The 16,195-nt window shown below is 34.5% G+C and overlaps 1 protein-coding gene across 6 annotated transcripts in view; it reads right to left on the bottom strand.

The window, feature by feature from the left end:
• UBR2 (ubiquitin protein ligase E3 component n-recognin 2) overlaps positions 1-16,195 on the bottom strand; it is a 126,463-nt gene that overhangs the window by 59,931 nt on the left and 50,337 nt on the right. For 5 of the 6 annotated variants that reach the window (XM_029943301.1, XM_029943299.1, XM_029943298.1 and 2 more), the window contains 7 exons: positions 14,215-14,345; positions 11,180-11,318; positions 10,619-10,681; positions 7,071-7,191; positions 5,265-5,372; positions 4,246-4,334; positions 2,931-3,029 (listed from right to left, as the gene is read on the bottom strand). In XM_029943301.1, the coding sequence (XP_029799161.1) occupies positions 2,931-3,029; positions 4,246-4,334; positions 5,265-5,372; positions 7,071-7,191; positions 10,619-10,681; positions 11,180-11,318; positions 14,215-14,345 (750 nt within the window). Of the gene's footprint in view, positions 1-2,930; positions 3,030-3,099; positions 3,199-4,245; positions 4,335-5,264; positions 5,373-7,070; positions 7,192-10,618; positions 10,682-11,179; positions 11,319-14,214; positions 14,346-16,195 lie in introns of all 6 variants that reach the window. The other variant, XM_029943296.1, reaches the window with a different exon arrangement.

The raw sequence follows: 16,195 nt of genomic DNA, 5'->3' as shown, positions 1-16,195 counted from the left end.
GCAAGTTACAAACCTGGGGATCATCTTTACCCTTTCCCTCGAATCTAACCACCAATCACCAACGGATCTCCAAACCCAAAGTCTGGCCGTTCCTGTAGATTTTACTACCCACATCTCTCCCACCACTCAGATCCGCTGCCACAATCCCAGCTCAGGTTACCACCAACTCTTGTCTGGATCACTGCATCAGGTTCTAATTAGGTTCCCCACACTCACTTTTGCCCCTTGTCAATCTGTTCTCCGAATTACAAACGGCATCTTTTAAAAATCACACACGTGATGATGTAAATATTACCACTTAAAACTCTTTATTGCTTTCCTATACTCTTCAGATAAAAACCAAAATCCTTAATTTGGTCTCTAATGTCTCATTAGTAGATAAATAGACTTCAGAGAGCTTCAGATGTACTACATGTACATAAAGGTAATCTGGGGGGAAAATGCTCATTAAAGACAAATAAAAAAAGTGGAAAAGGCATCTTGTTAGTAAAATAGCCATAGAATACTCTTAATTCTATACACCTTTCTTACTTCACAAGACTTTCTCAAGTGCTGGTCCCTTTAAATGAACTTTCCTTCATGACTCACATAAAGGTGCCTTCCTTATAGAATTTGTCTCTGAACTTCGGGAAAAGGTCAGATCTATGATTCTCTCTCAGAACAACCAAATTATTCTTGTTAAATTTTATTTCCTGAGAGACAGAGAGAGCCAGTGCAAGCAGAGGAGGGTCAGAGAGAGAGGGAGATACAGAATCTGAAGAAGGCTCCAGGCTCTGAGCTAGCTGTCAGCACAGAGCCCGACACGGGGCTTGAACCCACGAACCGTGAGATCATGACCTGAGCCAAAGCCAGATGCTTAACCAACTGAGCCACCCAGGTGCCCCAACTCCTCTGGTCTTTTAACTTCTCTACCAGACCGTCATTTCCCTATTTCCTCCCATAATGGTGTAAGGTCTAACTCCTATAATAGATCTTTGTAATTCCATCATACAGATACAAAGTAATTAGATAAATACAGATAATAGTAAAATCACTAGGAATTGGGTTTTTGTGTAGCTATTACCTTTTAAATTAGTATAATTTAATTGTATTACATCATTTAATTTCTAATAATGACATAGTGACCATTTTGTTTGCAAAATTTTTGAGAATTTAAAAATTAGTTCATATGTGACTGTAGAGAACACCACTGGGTAGACCCATCTGGTCAAGGTCTGTTATCCTTTTAAAGTATTGTTGGATTCACTTTTCTATTTTGTTAAGAACTTTTTGTCTAAATTTACAATAGGTATTGGTTCAGAGTTTTACATAGTTTTGACTGGGATTGTAAAGAATAGCTTTATATAGTAATAATTTGTTTCATGTTTTTTTTTTTTTATTTTGATGTATTTGTCTAGTTTTGTTACCAAGTAATCCTGGCCTTACAAAATGAGTTCAGAAGTGTGTCCTTTCCTTTATTTTTTGAAAGTGGTTCTGCAAAATTTGTATTATTTCATCTGAATGTGATAAAATTAGTGAGTGAAGTCATTTGTGTCTAGCATTTTCTTTGTGGGAAGTTATTTTTATGATGAAATCAATTTATTTAATGTTAGAGAACTAATCAGATCATTTGTATATTTCAAGACAATTGTCCATCATATCTAAGTTGCAAACTTGATAGTTATACATTTGCTTCCAATAATCCCATATAATAATTTAATATCTCTAGGGTACAAATTAATGTCTTTTTTATTCTTTGTTGATAATTTGTGTTTTTATTCTTTTTTTGGATTTAGCTAGAGATTTATCAATTTTATTGATATTCTTCAGAGAGTCAGATTTTTTATTTCACTGGCTTACTCTATTTTTCTTAATTTTATGATTTCTTATTTTATCTTTAATATTTCCTTCTTACTATTACTTTGAGTTTGATTTTCTCGTCTTTTTCTTATTTCTTAGTGTGAAATATAGATTATTGTTTTTAGTGTAATATAGGCATACTTAAATTTTTATTATGCAATTATTTGTAATTATGCAATAAAAAGCTCTTTAGCTATATCCCATAACCTTTGGTATGTTGTGTTTTTATCTTCATTCAATAAAATATATTTTCTAAAAAAAAGAAAAAATTTTATTTCCTTTTTTAATGTTTATTTTTAGTTTTTGAGCGAGTAGGGGAGAGGCAGAGAGAGAGGCGGACAGAGGATACAAAGCCGGTTCAGTGCTGATAGTAGCGAGCTTGACGCAAGGCTCAAACTCATGAACTGTGAGATCACAACCCGAGCCACCCAGGTGTCCCAAGACAACCAAATCCTTGAGTTTTCATTAAAATTTTAATTAAGAAATTCTGTGAGTCTTTCCCATTATTTTTAAGTTCTATGAAGGCAAAGACCACATCAGTTTTTGTTTACTGCTGTATTCCCAAAGCCTAGAACTGTACCTAATAAATAAGAGATGCTCAATACACTTTTGTTAAATAAGTGAAATGTGAACTTTAATTTCTGAATAGCACTAAAACATAGTGATGCCTTTCTGAGCAGCTAGTGAAATTTAGTACAAGACTACCCACAGTCATTGTGATTCAGTCGCTTTAGCTACCCTTTCCCTTATGAAATTGGGGGAGGGAGCTTCTCAAAATGTGAGATTATATACAATATGCTGTTTCTAATGGATAAATGTGTTAAACCAATGAGTTTACATTTTTAACTCATCAGTTCAAAGGTTCAGGGAAGTACTATGAGAAAGCAGAGATAAGCTTAAATGATTTCTTCTCTCTAGATTACATACTGAAGGATATGTTCTAGTATGGTTGAAGGTGCCTAAAGTCCCGTCACCCATTAATAAAGTATTATTCTATTCAGGAATATACAGATCTTCATTTTCTATTATTTTAAGGCTTTACTTCTGTCAATGGAAAACAAGAAAGTTCTTCTTAGTCTTTTAGTACTTACAAGTGAAGGAACCGTGAATATCTGAACCGAGAGGTCTGCGATTGAAAACTCTCTGTCGTGGTCATCTGTCACATAATCACTCTGCAAACGCTCATAGTTCTATTAAGAAGGCAAAAAAAGGCAAGGAGTGCCAGCTATCAGTTACAAAGAAGAGGTAAGCACTACTCACCAGAGTAGGTGCAGTGAAGAACTGGACAGACAGAGCAGTCACGGACACTGCTCGCTCGTGATCATCCTCCATAAAATCTCTCTGCAACTGCTGGTAATTCTAAACAACAAGGGGGAGATTCACCTCTAATCCACATTGACCAAACGTTTAAGGATTATAATGAAAAGTCAGTGCTGGAGGAGTCAATTAAGATAACACTGCTATGAAAATGATAACTGAAATGACTTCTATCAATTAAATTTTGTATAAATACTGATTCACTATTCAGTCTTCTCAAGCACAATGGCAATTTATGAGCTCAAATAGGAGCAACAGCTTCTGAAATGCTGGGATGTGATCGTGTACAGGCAGGGCTAAAGCACAGCAGCTTTACACGGTCTCTGACGAAACCAGACTTTTATTTCTTACGGATGTATATCAGAATCACCCAATGGCTCTTTCAAAGTACACATGCTTGGACTCCATTCTTGGTGAATCTGCTTTTCAGTAAGTTTGAGAATGAAACGTAAATATATATATTTTAAAAGAGCTCCCCAAGTGATCCTCATATGCTTCCTTAAGAATTCCTAATTCAGGTGAAAACAAAAAGTAAGCACATACTACGAAAAGGGAGAACATAATTCAACGATAACAACAACTAAGAGTTCATGATTTTTTCTAAGTTTTATTCATTTTAAGTAATCTTCACACCCAACATAGGGCTCTAACTCATGACCCTGAGATCAAGAGTCACATGCTCTTCTGACTGAGCCAGCCAGCTGCCCCAAGAATTCATGATTCTTAAATCCATATATACATGCCATCTCAGCTAAGACTATCTTTTCCTTATACAAATTTCAATGGGAATAATACCATAATTCACAACGGCATTGGTTTAAGTTCTTATCATTTTAGATCATACACATTTCACAGTTGGAAATTTGTATTATTGTGGCAGGTGATGAACAAGAAAAGCCTTATAGCTAGAATTTTACCTTATTGATGAGAGATAAAAAGATCACTTACAAAATTTCTTAGGATTTAAAATCAATTAACAACATATTATTATTAGTTGCTAATATTACAAAGCCTGGATATAATCATGGGTTACATTTACTCTGTACATAACCTATTTTGTTAAATTTCAAAACTGAGAAAACTATTTACCTTTGCAAATCGAACAGCAAACAATTTCTTGTATTTCAAATCCATAAGTAGACTGCTCATGAACAACTGATGATACACACTCCTAGCACCTTTTACAAAAAGAGCAGATGTAAAATTAGGATATATCAAACAAACCAAAAATTACATTTCTAAAGTTTTTACGTGATCAATTGTATTTCAAGTTTCAAGAGCAAAACTCTACATGTGTTATTCAGTATAAAATAATTGCAATCTGCCTTTTTTAAAAAAATGTTTATTTATTTATTGGGGGGCCAAGGCAGAGAGAGAGAGAGAATCCCAAGCAGGCTCTGCACTATTGGTGCAGAGCCTGACACAGGGTTTTATCTCATGAGCCATGAGATCATGACCTGAGCCAAAATCCAAGTCAGATGCTCAACTGACTGAGTCCCCCAGCCACCCTGCAATCTGCTTCTCAAAAAGCTGGTTTTTCCAACTTGGTATAATAAGGAAACAGAGGCACAGAGAGGGCTGGGGACTTAGCCAACGTGGCAGAGCTTGTTAGTTACAGAATAAAGATGCTTAATGTTCATGCCTTCCCTTCCAGTACTTTCCATTATTTCTTTTCTTACAATCTCCAGAGAAGTATATTTTACAATTTGGCTATGAATAGCAAACAACATACATATCCTAGATTGTATTTTTAAAAAATCTTAGCTATAATCCATCGAGGGAACCTAGCTGGCTCAGTTGGTGGAGCAACCAACTTGATCTTGGCGTTCTGAGTTCAAGCCTCATGTTGGTCATAGAGATTACTTAATTAAAAACATAAAAAAAAAACCCCAAAAGTTGGTTTTTCTAAAAATGGTTTTCTAACAAAATAGAAAGCTTATTTAATTCAGGTCCTGGACTCCAAATCTGTTTTTGTTTTTTCCAAAGAACAAGACTGTATGAACTAATTGTAAAAACCCTAAGTACATTTATTAAATACCTTCCCAAATGAAAAAAAAAATTCCCCAATTTAAGGTTGCCCTATACCTTGAAAGTAGTTAAAAGATTACCTTTCCACAATTTGGAATCATTAAGCATCAGCCTATCCACTAGAGAAGAATTCTCACCATCTGGCCCTTCTTGTAAACCAACTTGACATAAAATTCGGCGAAGCCCATCTTAAAACAGGAAGAAAAGATGAAATAGTAACTTTCAGTATTAAAATGACACTTTAATAGAAATGTTCTAATAAATTTATAGAATTTTACATGTTTACTAAAGGTCAAATTTATTCAGAAAAGGTAAATATATTAACTATTTTATTATCATTTTCACAAAAAGGAGAAAAATTCTAAATTCTGCATTATATACCAATTCTTATTCCAGAATACCAAAATATAAGCCTATCAGAAAGGTGACAGATCTCTTATGTTGTAAAAAATTTAAACACTGCTCTTTAAGCCCCTCGCTACTTAAGCCGGATTATAGTAAAACTGTTACATCCCATGATAACTGAAGGTAGATGTAATATAGAATGGTGCGACCATTAAAAAAAAGAAAGAAACAAAGAATGCATAGCCTCTGTACTAACAACATATCCCAGGCCATTTATTTGTGCTCTGCAAAATGTTTCCATTCATTAAACAAATGTTCCCTGTGGACCTATGTGTACCCACTATGAAGAGGTCCCCGAAGACAAATTGCTACATCTTCTAAATGCTGAACTTAAAGAAAAAAGTTCTTCAAATATTAACATAAGCATTAACAAAACCAAAACTTTAACAGCCTTTTTGTATCATACTTTATAATTAAAATCATTGTTTTTAGTCTTCTAGAAATGTGCAAAATAATCAGAAAAAATGGAAAAAATTTAAAATTTAATCATAAAAGTCACTGAATAGAAATTGTTTACAAGGCTAAAAAGAAACAGTTATATACATATTAAGTAAAAGATAAAGTCTTTAAATTATTTCAGGTAAATATCTCAAAAACATTTTTTGGCAGAAAACTGCTTCCATGATACTAGTCATTATTATTGTAGCACAGAATTTGGCGCACGAATATCCAATAGAAAACACCAAAACTCAAATACAGGAGGATAAAGAAAATAACTGGAGAGACATTTAAAAGGCAAGCAAACATGGTCTCCTAAATTTCCACACCACCATATTTTCAATTGTCAGTTCACAATGTGGCAATGCTCTTTTAAGACAAATATTTTTGAAATTCTCTTTATAGTAAACCTCAGAATGTCATTTATCCAAACCACCTCTCTTGCCTGAAAGATAATATGATAAATAGCTTAGATGGACTCCTATTTTTTCTCTCTTGTGTTGTATTTTATATGCCAAACCTGTATGTTTGGCATTAGATATGAGAGTTCTTTGTTCTGTTACCACCACATCAAAAAGATTATTTAATTTGTGGACAGTGGAAAGACAAAAATAGCAAATACATATCAGTAACTTCAAATTTGCAATCAAGATTTGGAGGAGTCAAAACAAAAATTTCAACATTAGTGTTGTATCCTTTAAACTGGTAATCATTTAGGTTTTATTTACAGTAATATTCTCCAGCTTGCTCAGTGAAACAGAGTTCCATAGAACATTGTTAAAAAAATGTTCATTTATCAAGTCTGTGTGGTTTAGATTTCATTAGCAGACTACAAAGTTATTTATCATTGTTTAATTGAGTATTTCCTGTATTTATTTGATGACAGAATCCTTTGTATGCATATGAAAAATCTATGGATCAAAATATGGGAAATGGGTTCTTCTGTGCATAAAGATATTCTGAGATTGTATTTTAAGATGTTAAATTAAAGAAAGAAATTACTTCACTTGATATTTTTTCCCAAATAGTTTTTTTGAACCTACCTGAATATCCAATAGTACTTCCCAGCCAAGACAAAAGTTTCAAACCAAAATTCTGATGTGCGACAATAGACGAATGCATAACTTGAACTTTGAGTGGCTTTGTCTGTCTACTGGTATTTCTCTTAAAAAGAAATGGCAGAATGAAAAAACAAACTTAAAAGGCTATCTTATAGAAAAAAGCTAATATTTTTATTTAATGTAACTACCCTCTCATCATTATAGGACAATTTTTCATTTTGTGTGTAAGAAAAATACCACTTGAATTGCCTTACTCGGATCCTAATTTTCTAGAAAGAATCTTAGGTTTCTAACAACAAAATAAGACGTTATAGCTTATGAGTAACCCAAATCTTTGGCCCTATATTTGAAAATCTGCTCCAGCAATTAGAAATTATTTAAATGCTTACATTTGTGTTAGGTCTTTAATTTCTTAAATGCAATTACACATTTATTTAAATAATTTGCTTTACTGCACAGAAGTAATGTTATTGATACTTCAAAAAAATACTACAATTTCCAATGTAACCGTTTTTCAGTGTACAGTTCAGAAGTGTTAGGTACATTCACACTGTGGTGTAACCAATCTTCAGAACTCTGTTCACCTTGAAAACCCCAAACTGTATATTTGTCTAACTCTACAGGTATTGAATAAACAGATCATGCAGTATTTATCTTTTTGTGACTGGCTTATTTCTCTAAGCCATTAATGTCCTCACAGTTCATCCACGTTGTAGCATGTGTCCGAATTTTCTTCCTTTTCAAGGCTGAATGATATTCTATTTTAAGTATATAGATTTTATTTATCCATTCATCCATCAACTGACACTTAATTTGCTTCTATCTTTTGTCTATTGTGAATAATAATGTCGTTATGAACATAGGTGTGCAAATATCTCTGAGACCTAGTTTTCAATTCGTTTGTGTATATATCCAGAAGTAAAACTGCTGGATCATATGGTAATTCTATTTTTTTAATTTTATTAAAAATTTTTTTGAATATTTATTTATTTTTGAGAGAGAGAGAAAGAGAGAGAGAGAGATAACACTAGTGGAGGCAGGGGAGGGGCAGAGAGAGAGAGGGAGACAGAATCTGAAGCAGGCTCCAGGCTCTGAGCTGTCAGCACAGAGCCCAATGTGGGGCTTGAACTCACGAGCAGTGAGATGATGACCTGAGCCAAAGTTGGATGCTCAATCGGCTGAGTCACCAGGCACTCCAATTCTATTTTTTTTTTTTAAAGGAACCACTATACAGTTTACCATAGTGGCTTTACCATTTTACATTCCCACCAGCAATGCGCACAAGGGTTGCAATCTGTCCATATCCTTACCAACACTTGTGCTATTGTGCGATTGTTTTTGTTTATAACAGTCATCCTAATGGGTAGTAGGTGGTATCTTATCATGGATTTTATTTGTATTTCCCTAACAATTAGTAATGTTGAGCATGTTTCCACATGCTTATTGGTAATTTATATATTTTCTTTAAAGAAATGTCTAAGTCTAACAAATTTTTACTCCCCCTTCTCATTTTTTGTTTGGAGCATCCCTCTACCCCAACTTCATCCCATCCCATAACCCACATTAACACAGTACATCTTTGCATATTTTCTCTATCTCTATTTATTACATATGTATACATTATAAAGATTTTTGTTTGATTTACAAAAATGGGACACTATGCATACTCATGAATCTCTGCATTAACCAACTTTTTTGGTTTACAGCTCAGTATTCTGTGGTGTGGATTTATCCAAACATCCTCTAGAGAAGGCATTCATATTCCCTTTGTTTTCAGTCTTCTGTGACTACAAAAAAAGCAGTACTAAACATCTTTGTACACATACTTCCTAATGCTTACATTTCTACGGGATAAATTCTTAAGGTAAAACTTTCATAGATGCCACTAGATTATTTTCCCAAAATACTGTAGCAGTTTAGTTTTACACAAGTATTCCTATTCTTTGCACCTCTGCCAGTAAGATATTTTATTACTCTAATCTCTCCATCATGATGAGTATGAAATCTCCCTGTCATTTTACTGATTACTAATAAGCAAGTCTCTTTGTATACACTGACTGCTGAGATTTTCTCTCCTGTGATTCCTTTTTATTTCCTATGTCCATTTTCCTATTTTGTTCCCTACTTGATAATCTATGAGTGTTCTGTTTTCCTAGACAGTAAATGAAAGAAATGGGTAAAGAGTACAAACAGGAAACTTACAGAAAACATAAATAAATTTGAAGTAAGGTTCTCAGTAATTAAGGCAATGCAAATTTCATTGATGAGATGCCATTCATACACAATGAATTGGCAAAAAATAAAAAAACCCAACAACATATAATTTTGACAAAACTGTAGAGAAATGGGCACTCCATACACTGCTGGTGGAACTGTATATTAGTATCACTGTTTTGGAGGCTAACTTGGCAAAATCTAATAAAGAGGAAAATGCTCAGACCCTACCAACTCAGAAATTCCTGTTCTTGGTATATACCCTCAGAAACCTTTGTATTTATGCAACAAGGAGACAAAACAATGTCCAGAGAAGGACTGTTAGAGACAAAAAAAAAAGGGGGGGGGAATTATTCTAATTGTCCATCAGCAAGAGACTAGAAAAACTGTGGTAAAGTTATCAATGGACTACTTCACAGATATGTACATCAATATACATAAACACGCATAATTCTAGAACCAACACTGAAATGAAAAGCTTAAGTATAATACATCCAGCATGAATTTTGTTATATAATGTTTAAACGCCTCCAAATCAATACATATAATGTTGACAGAATTAATAGATGGAAGTACAGAGGGACACACAAGAATGAATAAATAAATTCTAATGAAAGTATCTCTAGGGTAAGAGAAAAGAACAAGATTAAGAAGGGATAATACTAGGTCTTCTATACTATTTTACATAAAGTATGAAGAAAATGCTGTATAATTTGGACATACAGGTATTCACTGTGTCATTTCGGTTTTTATCTGTATAGTTAAAATATTTCACAATACACAAAATTATTTTTAAAAAGGACATTTACATAAAATACATTTACATGAAATAGTTCAAACTAATTCTTACTTTTTAAAAATAGATATAAACATGGAGAATAGTTTTCTTTTAGAGAAATAATACACTAAGTGCTATTGTATATGCAGCATACCTTGCTATAAGTTACCAAGAAACAACTTCCCTTGAATTCTAATCTTGGTGCTAAAGGCCAGTTTAAGTCCTAAAAAGTAACGTGACACCCTATCAAAAACAAAACAAAATGAAACACTTCCTAAGATGCCTCTGATAGCAAAACAGGAAGGCAGAAAATACGTATCTCGTGTAAACATTCATTTTCTATATTAATCTTACACAGCTTAAAAAAACTAGATAAAGCAATAATGCAATGTTAGAGAAACATCATTAAACATGGTTTTTGACTACTGCTATCTTTACCTTCATGAAAGGTATGAAAAATGTGTTCATAAATGACAAAATATGGAACTAGTTTTAAATAAAAAAAATAATAGTGTAGTCATGTTTTTAAAGTACTTACCACAATTACTGATTTTGCTTGTTCACAATGCTGGAAATCTCCATAGCGAACAGACCTACGTCCCTGGTAAATGAAAAAAATTTAAATCAACATGTAAAAAATATTCTATTCAGTATTAAAACTGTTCAAACAGTATACAAATATTTGAGCATATAACAATTCCAATCAATTTTAATATTTACAACATTCATTCTATTCAATGATGAAAAGTAAGTTAAAATATTTTCCTTCAAAATCATCCTAACATTTTTAAGCCATTAATAAGTATATTTCCTTAAACAACATGACATTTACTCTTCTAGGCTGCTATAATTTCCATTTTCTTTAACTATTTCTAATCGCTTGGTAGAATGAGGGCAACTGTATCTACATTTCCTCCTAAACGTATGATTTGACAATAGCTTACAGTAATGCCCTGTATGTATTTGGGTCAATATTCAAATGAAATAAAAAAAATATATAGACTAGACATATACACCTCTAACTCAATAGTCCCAGAATCACTTATCTGTAATAAAAGTTCAATTTATTATGTGACATCAATATAATGAAATTACTTACATCTCGATCTACTGTAGTTGCAAAGCCAATGGCTTCTTTTTGTGTACAGTTAACAGCTTTTTGAAGAGTATAGATAACTTGTTCATAGGTATGCACCTCATCATTAAACAGCATGCAATAGTAAGTATCACTCTTCTCTCTGTGGCATAAAACATTAATAATTTATTATCTAGTTGCATACTCTCTAGCTTCAGGCTGATTTAGGAAGAGCATACTTTGCTCTACAGAATGTGCTAGGTACTGGGCACATATCTATAGCAAAGTCATTTGTGGTCCCCATGCTCTATGACATTACCATCTGATGGGGAAGATATATAGATATATATGAGACATAAAATTCGAAGTGAACTGGCTGTTATCAAGAAGAACAGAATGCTGCAGTTGGGTAAAACAGGTCTGGAATGTCAGAGAAGAACTGCCACAGAAGTCCTCTGAGGCCTAAAGTCAGAATTGGCTATCAATGATTCTCAACTAGAGGCAATTCTCTGCTATCCCTCACAGAGGACCATTTGGCAATGCCTGGAGACCTCTTTTGTTGTCATGACTGGGGAAGGAATGTCACTGGCATCTAGTGTGTAACAGGGCCAGGGATGCTGCTAAATATCTACAATCTAATGGGGCATCTGACAGGCTCAGTTGGAAGAGCATGTGACTCATGATCTCGGGGTCATGAGTTCAAGCCCCATGCTGGGGGTACAGATTACTAAAAAAATAAATAAATCAAACAAAAAAAAAAATCTACAATGCAGTGGATAGTCCCTATGACAAAGAATTAATTTGGTCCCAAGCCAACAGTTGAGAAACCTGGGTTAGGGGAAGGGGAATGCAAAGGCCCTGAGGTGGCAAAGGGAAGTACTGGGAACTGGAACATAGGGAGGAAGGAGGTAAGATTGGAGAGGGGCAGAAATGTTGAAGACCTTAAAATGGATATTGACTTTGCCATCCTAAGGTCATTGAAGGATTTTAAATAGGACATATAGTCAGATTGGCCTTAAAGTTCATGGTGCTACAGTGTGAAGAATGAATCATGAGGGACAAGAGTAGATATGGTAGTTCAGCTAGGGGGGCCTTGCTGCCCAATGATGAAATTAATTAATCTGGACTAGGATAGTAGTAATAGAGAGGAACAAAAGTAGAATGATTTGATGGAGGGAGAACTAGCCAAACTTGAAATCTAAAAGGGTATAGGTGATTCAGGTTTCTGGGTAGATGGGTTGCCATTTACTAACATGGGAAAACAAAGAGAAACAGGTTAGATTCTTTTCCCCTTCTATATTGGTAGCCTTGGACCTACAATGGAACAAAAAAATAAAAACAAAACTCTTCTGGGGCTCCTGGGTGGCTTAGTCAGTTAAGTGTCTGACTTCAACTTAGGTCACGATCTCACGGTTTGTGAGTTCGAGCTCTGCATCAGGCTCTGTGCTGACAGCTCAGAGCCTGGAATCTGCTTCGGATTCTGTGTCTCCGTCTCTCTCTGGCCCTCTCCTGCTCTCTCACTGTGTGTGTGTGTCTCTCTCTCTCAAAAATAAACATTAAGAAAATTAAAAAACAAACAAAACTCTTTAATTCTCTAGGGTCTAAATTTGGACCTTTGATCAATGGCTCCCAACATGAAGTACAGGCACATTTCATTTTATTGCACTTAGCAGATATTGTGGGGTGCTTTGCTTTGTTTTTGTTTTGTTTTTACAAATTGAAGGTTTGTGGCAACTCTATGTTGAGTAAGTCTATCAATGCCATCTTCCCAACAACATCTACTCATGTCATGTCTCTGTGTCGCATTTTGGTAATTCTTACAATATTTCAAACTTTTTTTGTTAAGTCATTACTGTATTTCTTATGGCAATCTGTGATCAGTGATCTTTAAAAAAATTTTTTTTAAATGTTATTATTTTTGAGAGAGACACAGAGCATGAGTAGAGGAGAGGCAGAGAGAGGGAGACAGAATCTGAAACAGGCTCCAGGCTCTCAGCTGTCAGCACAGAGAGAGCCTGACAGGGGGCTCGAACCCATAAGCCATGAGATCGTGACCTCAGCCAAAGTTGGACGCCCAATCAACAAGCCACCCAGGTGCCCCTGTGATCAGTGACCTTCAATGTTACTATTCTAATTGTTTTGGGGCACTCGGAATCATATTCACAAGATTGAAAACTTAATTGATAAATGTTGTGTATGTTCTTACTGCTCCACCCATCAGCTGTTTCCCCAGATGTCTTCCTCTCCTGGGGCCTCCATGTTCCTTGAGGCACAATATTGAAAGTAGGCCAATTAATAACTCTATAATGGCCTCTAAGTGTTCAAGTAAAAAAAGAGTCAGTTGATGTGGCAAACTTTATTGCAGTGGTCTGGAATCACCCTGCAATACCTACAAGGTACACCTGCATGTGAAGACAAGTTCATGAGGTACTACTTTCAAAACATTTCCAAAAAGGTATAGTTAACACCTCACTTAATTAAAGAACACTTAACCCACACCCAAATTACCTAGAACACTACTGAAAAAGCAAAACAGAAACCACTGATGTTCATCAGACCCTCACTTCAAGTTGAAATCAACCTTAAATATTAATACAATTCCAATAATCTCGGATGGAATTAAAGAGATGGTTGCTTGAGGCAAACATCACATGGAAAAGGAAGCCCTTCATACAGTGATGGCTGAATCCAGCTCTCTGGTCACAGGTTTGCAACCTCCTCAATAATCTAAGTACAAATGGTAAAAATGTTAAGAGTTACCAGTTTTATCACACACAAAGAACAGAAAACTGCCCGTGCCTGAAACCAGTGGCAGAGCCCTGATGTGGCTTAACTACACCAACCAATTAACAGGGAGAAACCTTCACCAACTTAGTGGATCACACATATTTTAAAAGCTACCAAATAAAAGTACTGTTCTGTGAAAAAGTTATTAAAAAAAAAAGACTGTGTTCTATCCTTCTATCCTTTCTCCAACTTAATTTGAGGAATTAGAATCAAAATGGTTGAAAGTGAGTTTGAGCAAATGCGAACACGAAGAATAAATGGGTGGGACTTACACCATCTCTAAATCTGCTGGCAGTTCGCTTTCTTTTTCCCAGGTCAGTATGTCCACCGCATATCGAAACATAATAGCAAAAATGTTGTAGGTTCTTGCTATCACATCTTCTGATAAATGCACAAGAGGATCCTGAAAGAACAGAAAAAAAATGCAACCGTCTTAAAAGCATATTAATTCTCCTCTTCTCTATTCTGCCCCGCAAACAGCTGGCTGATCTTCCAGCTTCCGCTTCTCTTCGGTTTGATCCTGTACATGATATCCTATGGAATCCAGCTTCCTAAAACATTTTGTTCATAATGATCCCAATTACCGAATCAAAAATGTTCAATGGCACCCCAAGGCCTAATGCATAAATCAAAAATTTTTAGATGGCATTCCAAGATCTTTAAAACCTAATATCAAACCATCTTTATAGCTTCATATCCTCCTAATCCCAATTTCCAGAATAAACAAAGGAATGTTATCCAAGGGCATACAAGCAATAGTTTTATAGGTGTGAAGGACAGCCTGCCTGATTTTGAGGGTTCTAAAAAGGAGAAATAAAGTCAGAAAACTACCCCTTGACTCGTCTATTTTATTTCAGCAGTGCACACTGTATATGCATGGAATAGGGAACTTTGCATCTTATACCTAATTGGGAGTACGTCACAAAATTTCTACGTTAATGTGAAAAAGTATTACTATAAATATACACTAAGTTGATCAAAGCTTTAACACAAAATGTTTTATACAATTTTAATCTTAATGCTTTATCTTAAATCTAGACACGTTATTTAGTTTAATGGCTAGGTAGTGCTATATTCATTTCTCGAATAAGAAAATCAGTTAAGTTCCAACATCATGGAATAGGAATTAACACACTCTTGCAAGTATACATACAGGATACAGACATTTTTGCACATTGTCACGAAAGATAAGTCTAGTGGAACTGATACAAAACAAATGGAGAGGATGAATAAAAAGAATGGAGGAAAAAAGACAAAGATTCCTAAATGAGATGGGTGTAGAACTTGAAGAATGTAAGAAGAAGTAAAAAGAGTAAGAAGATTTTTCAAAGTGTTACAGCACTTTTTTAACCTACCCCTTGACTCCCTTGTCTTCTCAACGGACTGCTGTAGATGTTCCACTGAAGAAATATTTTTTATACTACTAGCAAGGTTTACTTTAGTATTTCTTAGAGAGGCTAGAAATCATGAACACAGTGAAATCATTCAAGCAAAGAAGTATCTAGAACTGGTATGTCCTGGGCATTCATAAAAGAATAGGTGTTAACAATATGAACCTCACGCTACACCAAAATAGAAAGTAGAAAACAAATTCAGTTTCCTTGGTGATATTATTTTACTATATAATCATTCCATTTCTCACAATTATGTCCCATATTACAAGACATTAGAGGATGAAAGAATTACAATAAACAAGATTTATAGGAACAGATCCTGAAGAGAAACTGCTGCCAATTCTTGAGAATCCAGGTCAGTAGTGTTCAAACTATTGTACAATACTCCAGGACTTGGTAGAGCTGTTTCCTGTTTGAATTATACATCAGTTTAAAAATATGTAATTATCTGTATTTTAAAACAGTAATGTAAAAATATACTCTAAAATGTGTTATATTAAATATTGGGGTTCACCAACTGGTCACTTTGCTATTACACTGGCCAAGTTTGGGGCAGGCCTAAGAATACAGATTCTTCTGCTACCTTTGTATACACATGTTAACTTCTTGAAAAATTATCAGTGGTTAAGAAGAATTATTTCTGCAGTGAAAGGACGCTAGGCTGTGCAAGTCTACTCACATGCACAATGGTAAATTAAATGCTACGAAAGACTTCTGCTCAAATTGCTCTTATGATAGCATAAGTCAGTTGGAATGAATAAATGACATATCAATTATGACTGCTAACTAGTTCTTTGAGTACATTTATTTTAGAGAAAACACTTCTTTATCAATGAGTCAACTTTGGGTTTCTCTTCTT

This window comes from Suricata suricatta, chromosome 7 (assembly GCF_006229205.1).
Source record: "Suricata suricatta isolate VVHF042 chromosome 7, meerkat_22Aug2017_6uvM2_HiC, whole genome shotgun sequence".
NCBI lineage: Eukaryota > Metazoa > Chordata > Mammalia > Carnivora > Herpestidae > Suricata > Suricata suricatta.
The sequence above is the reverse complement of the archived record's forward strand: the minus strand, read 5'-3'. Positions and strand labels throughout refer to the sequence as shown.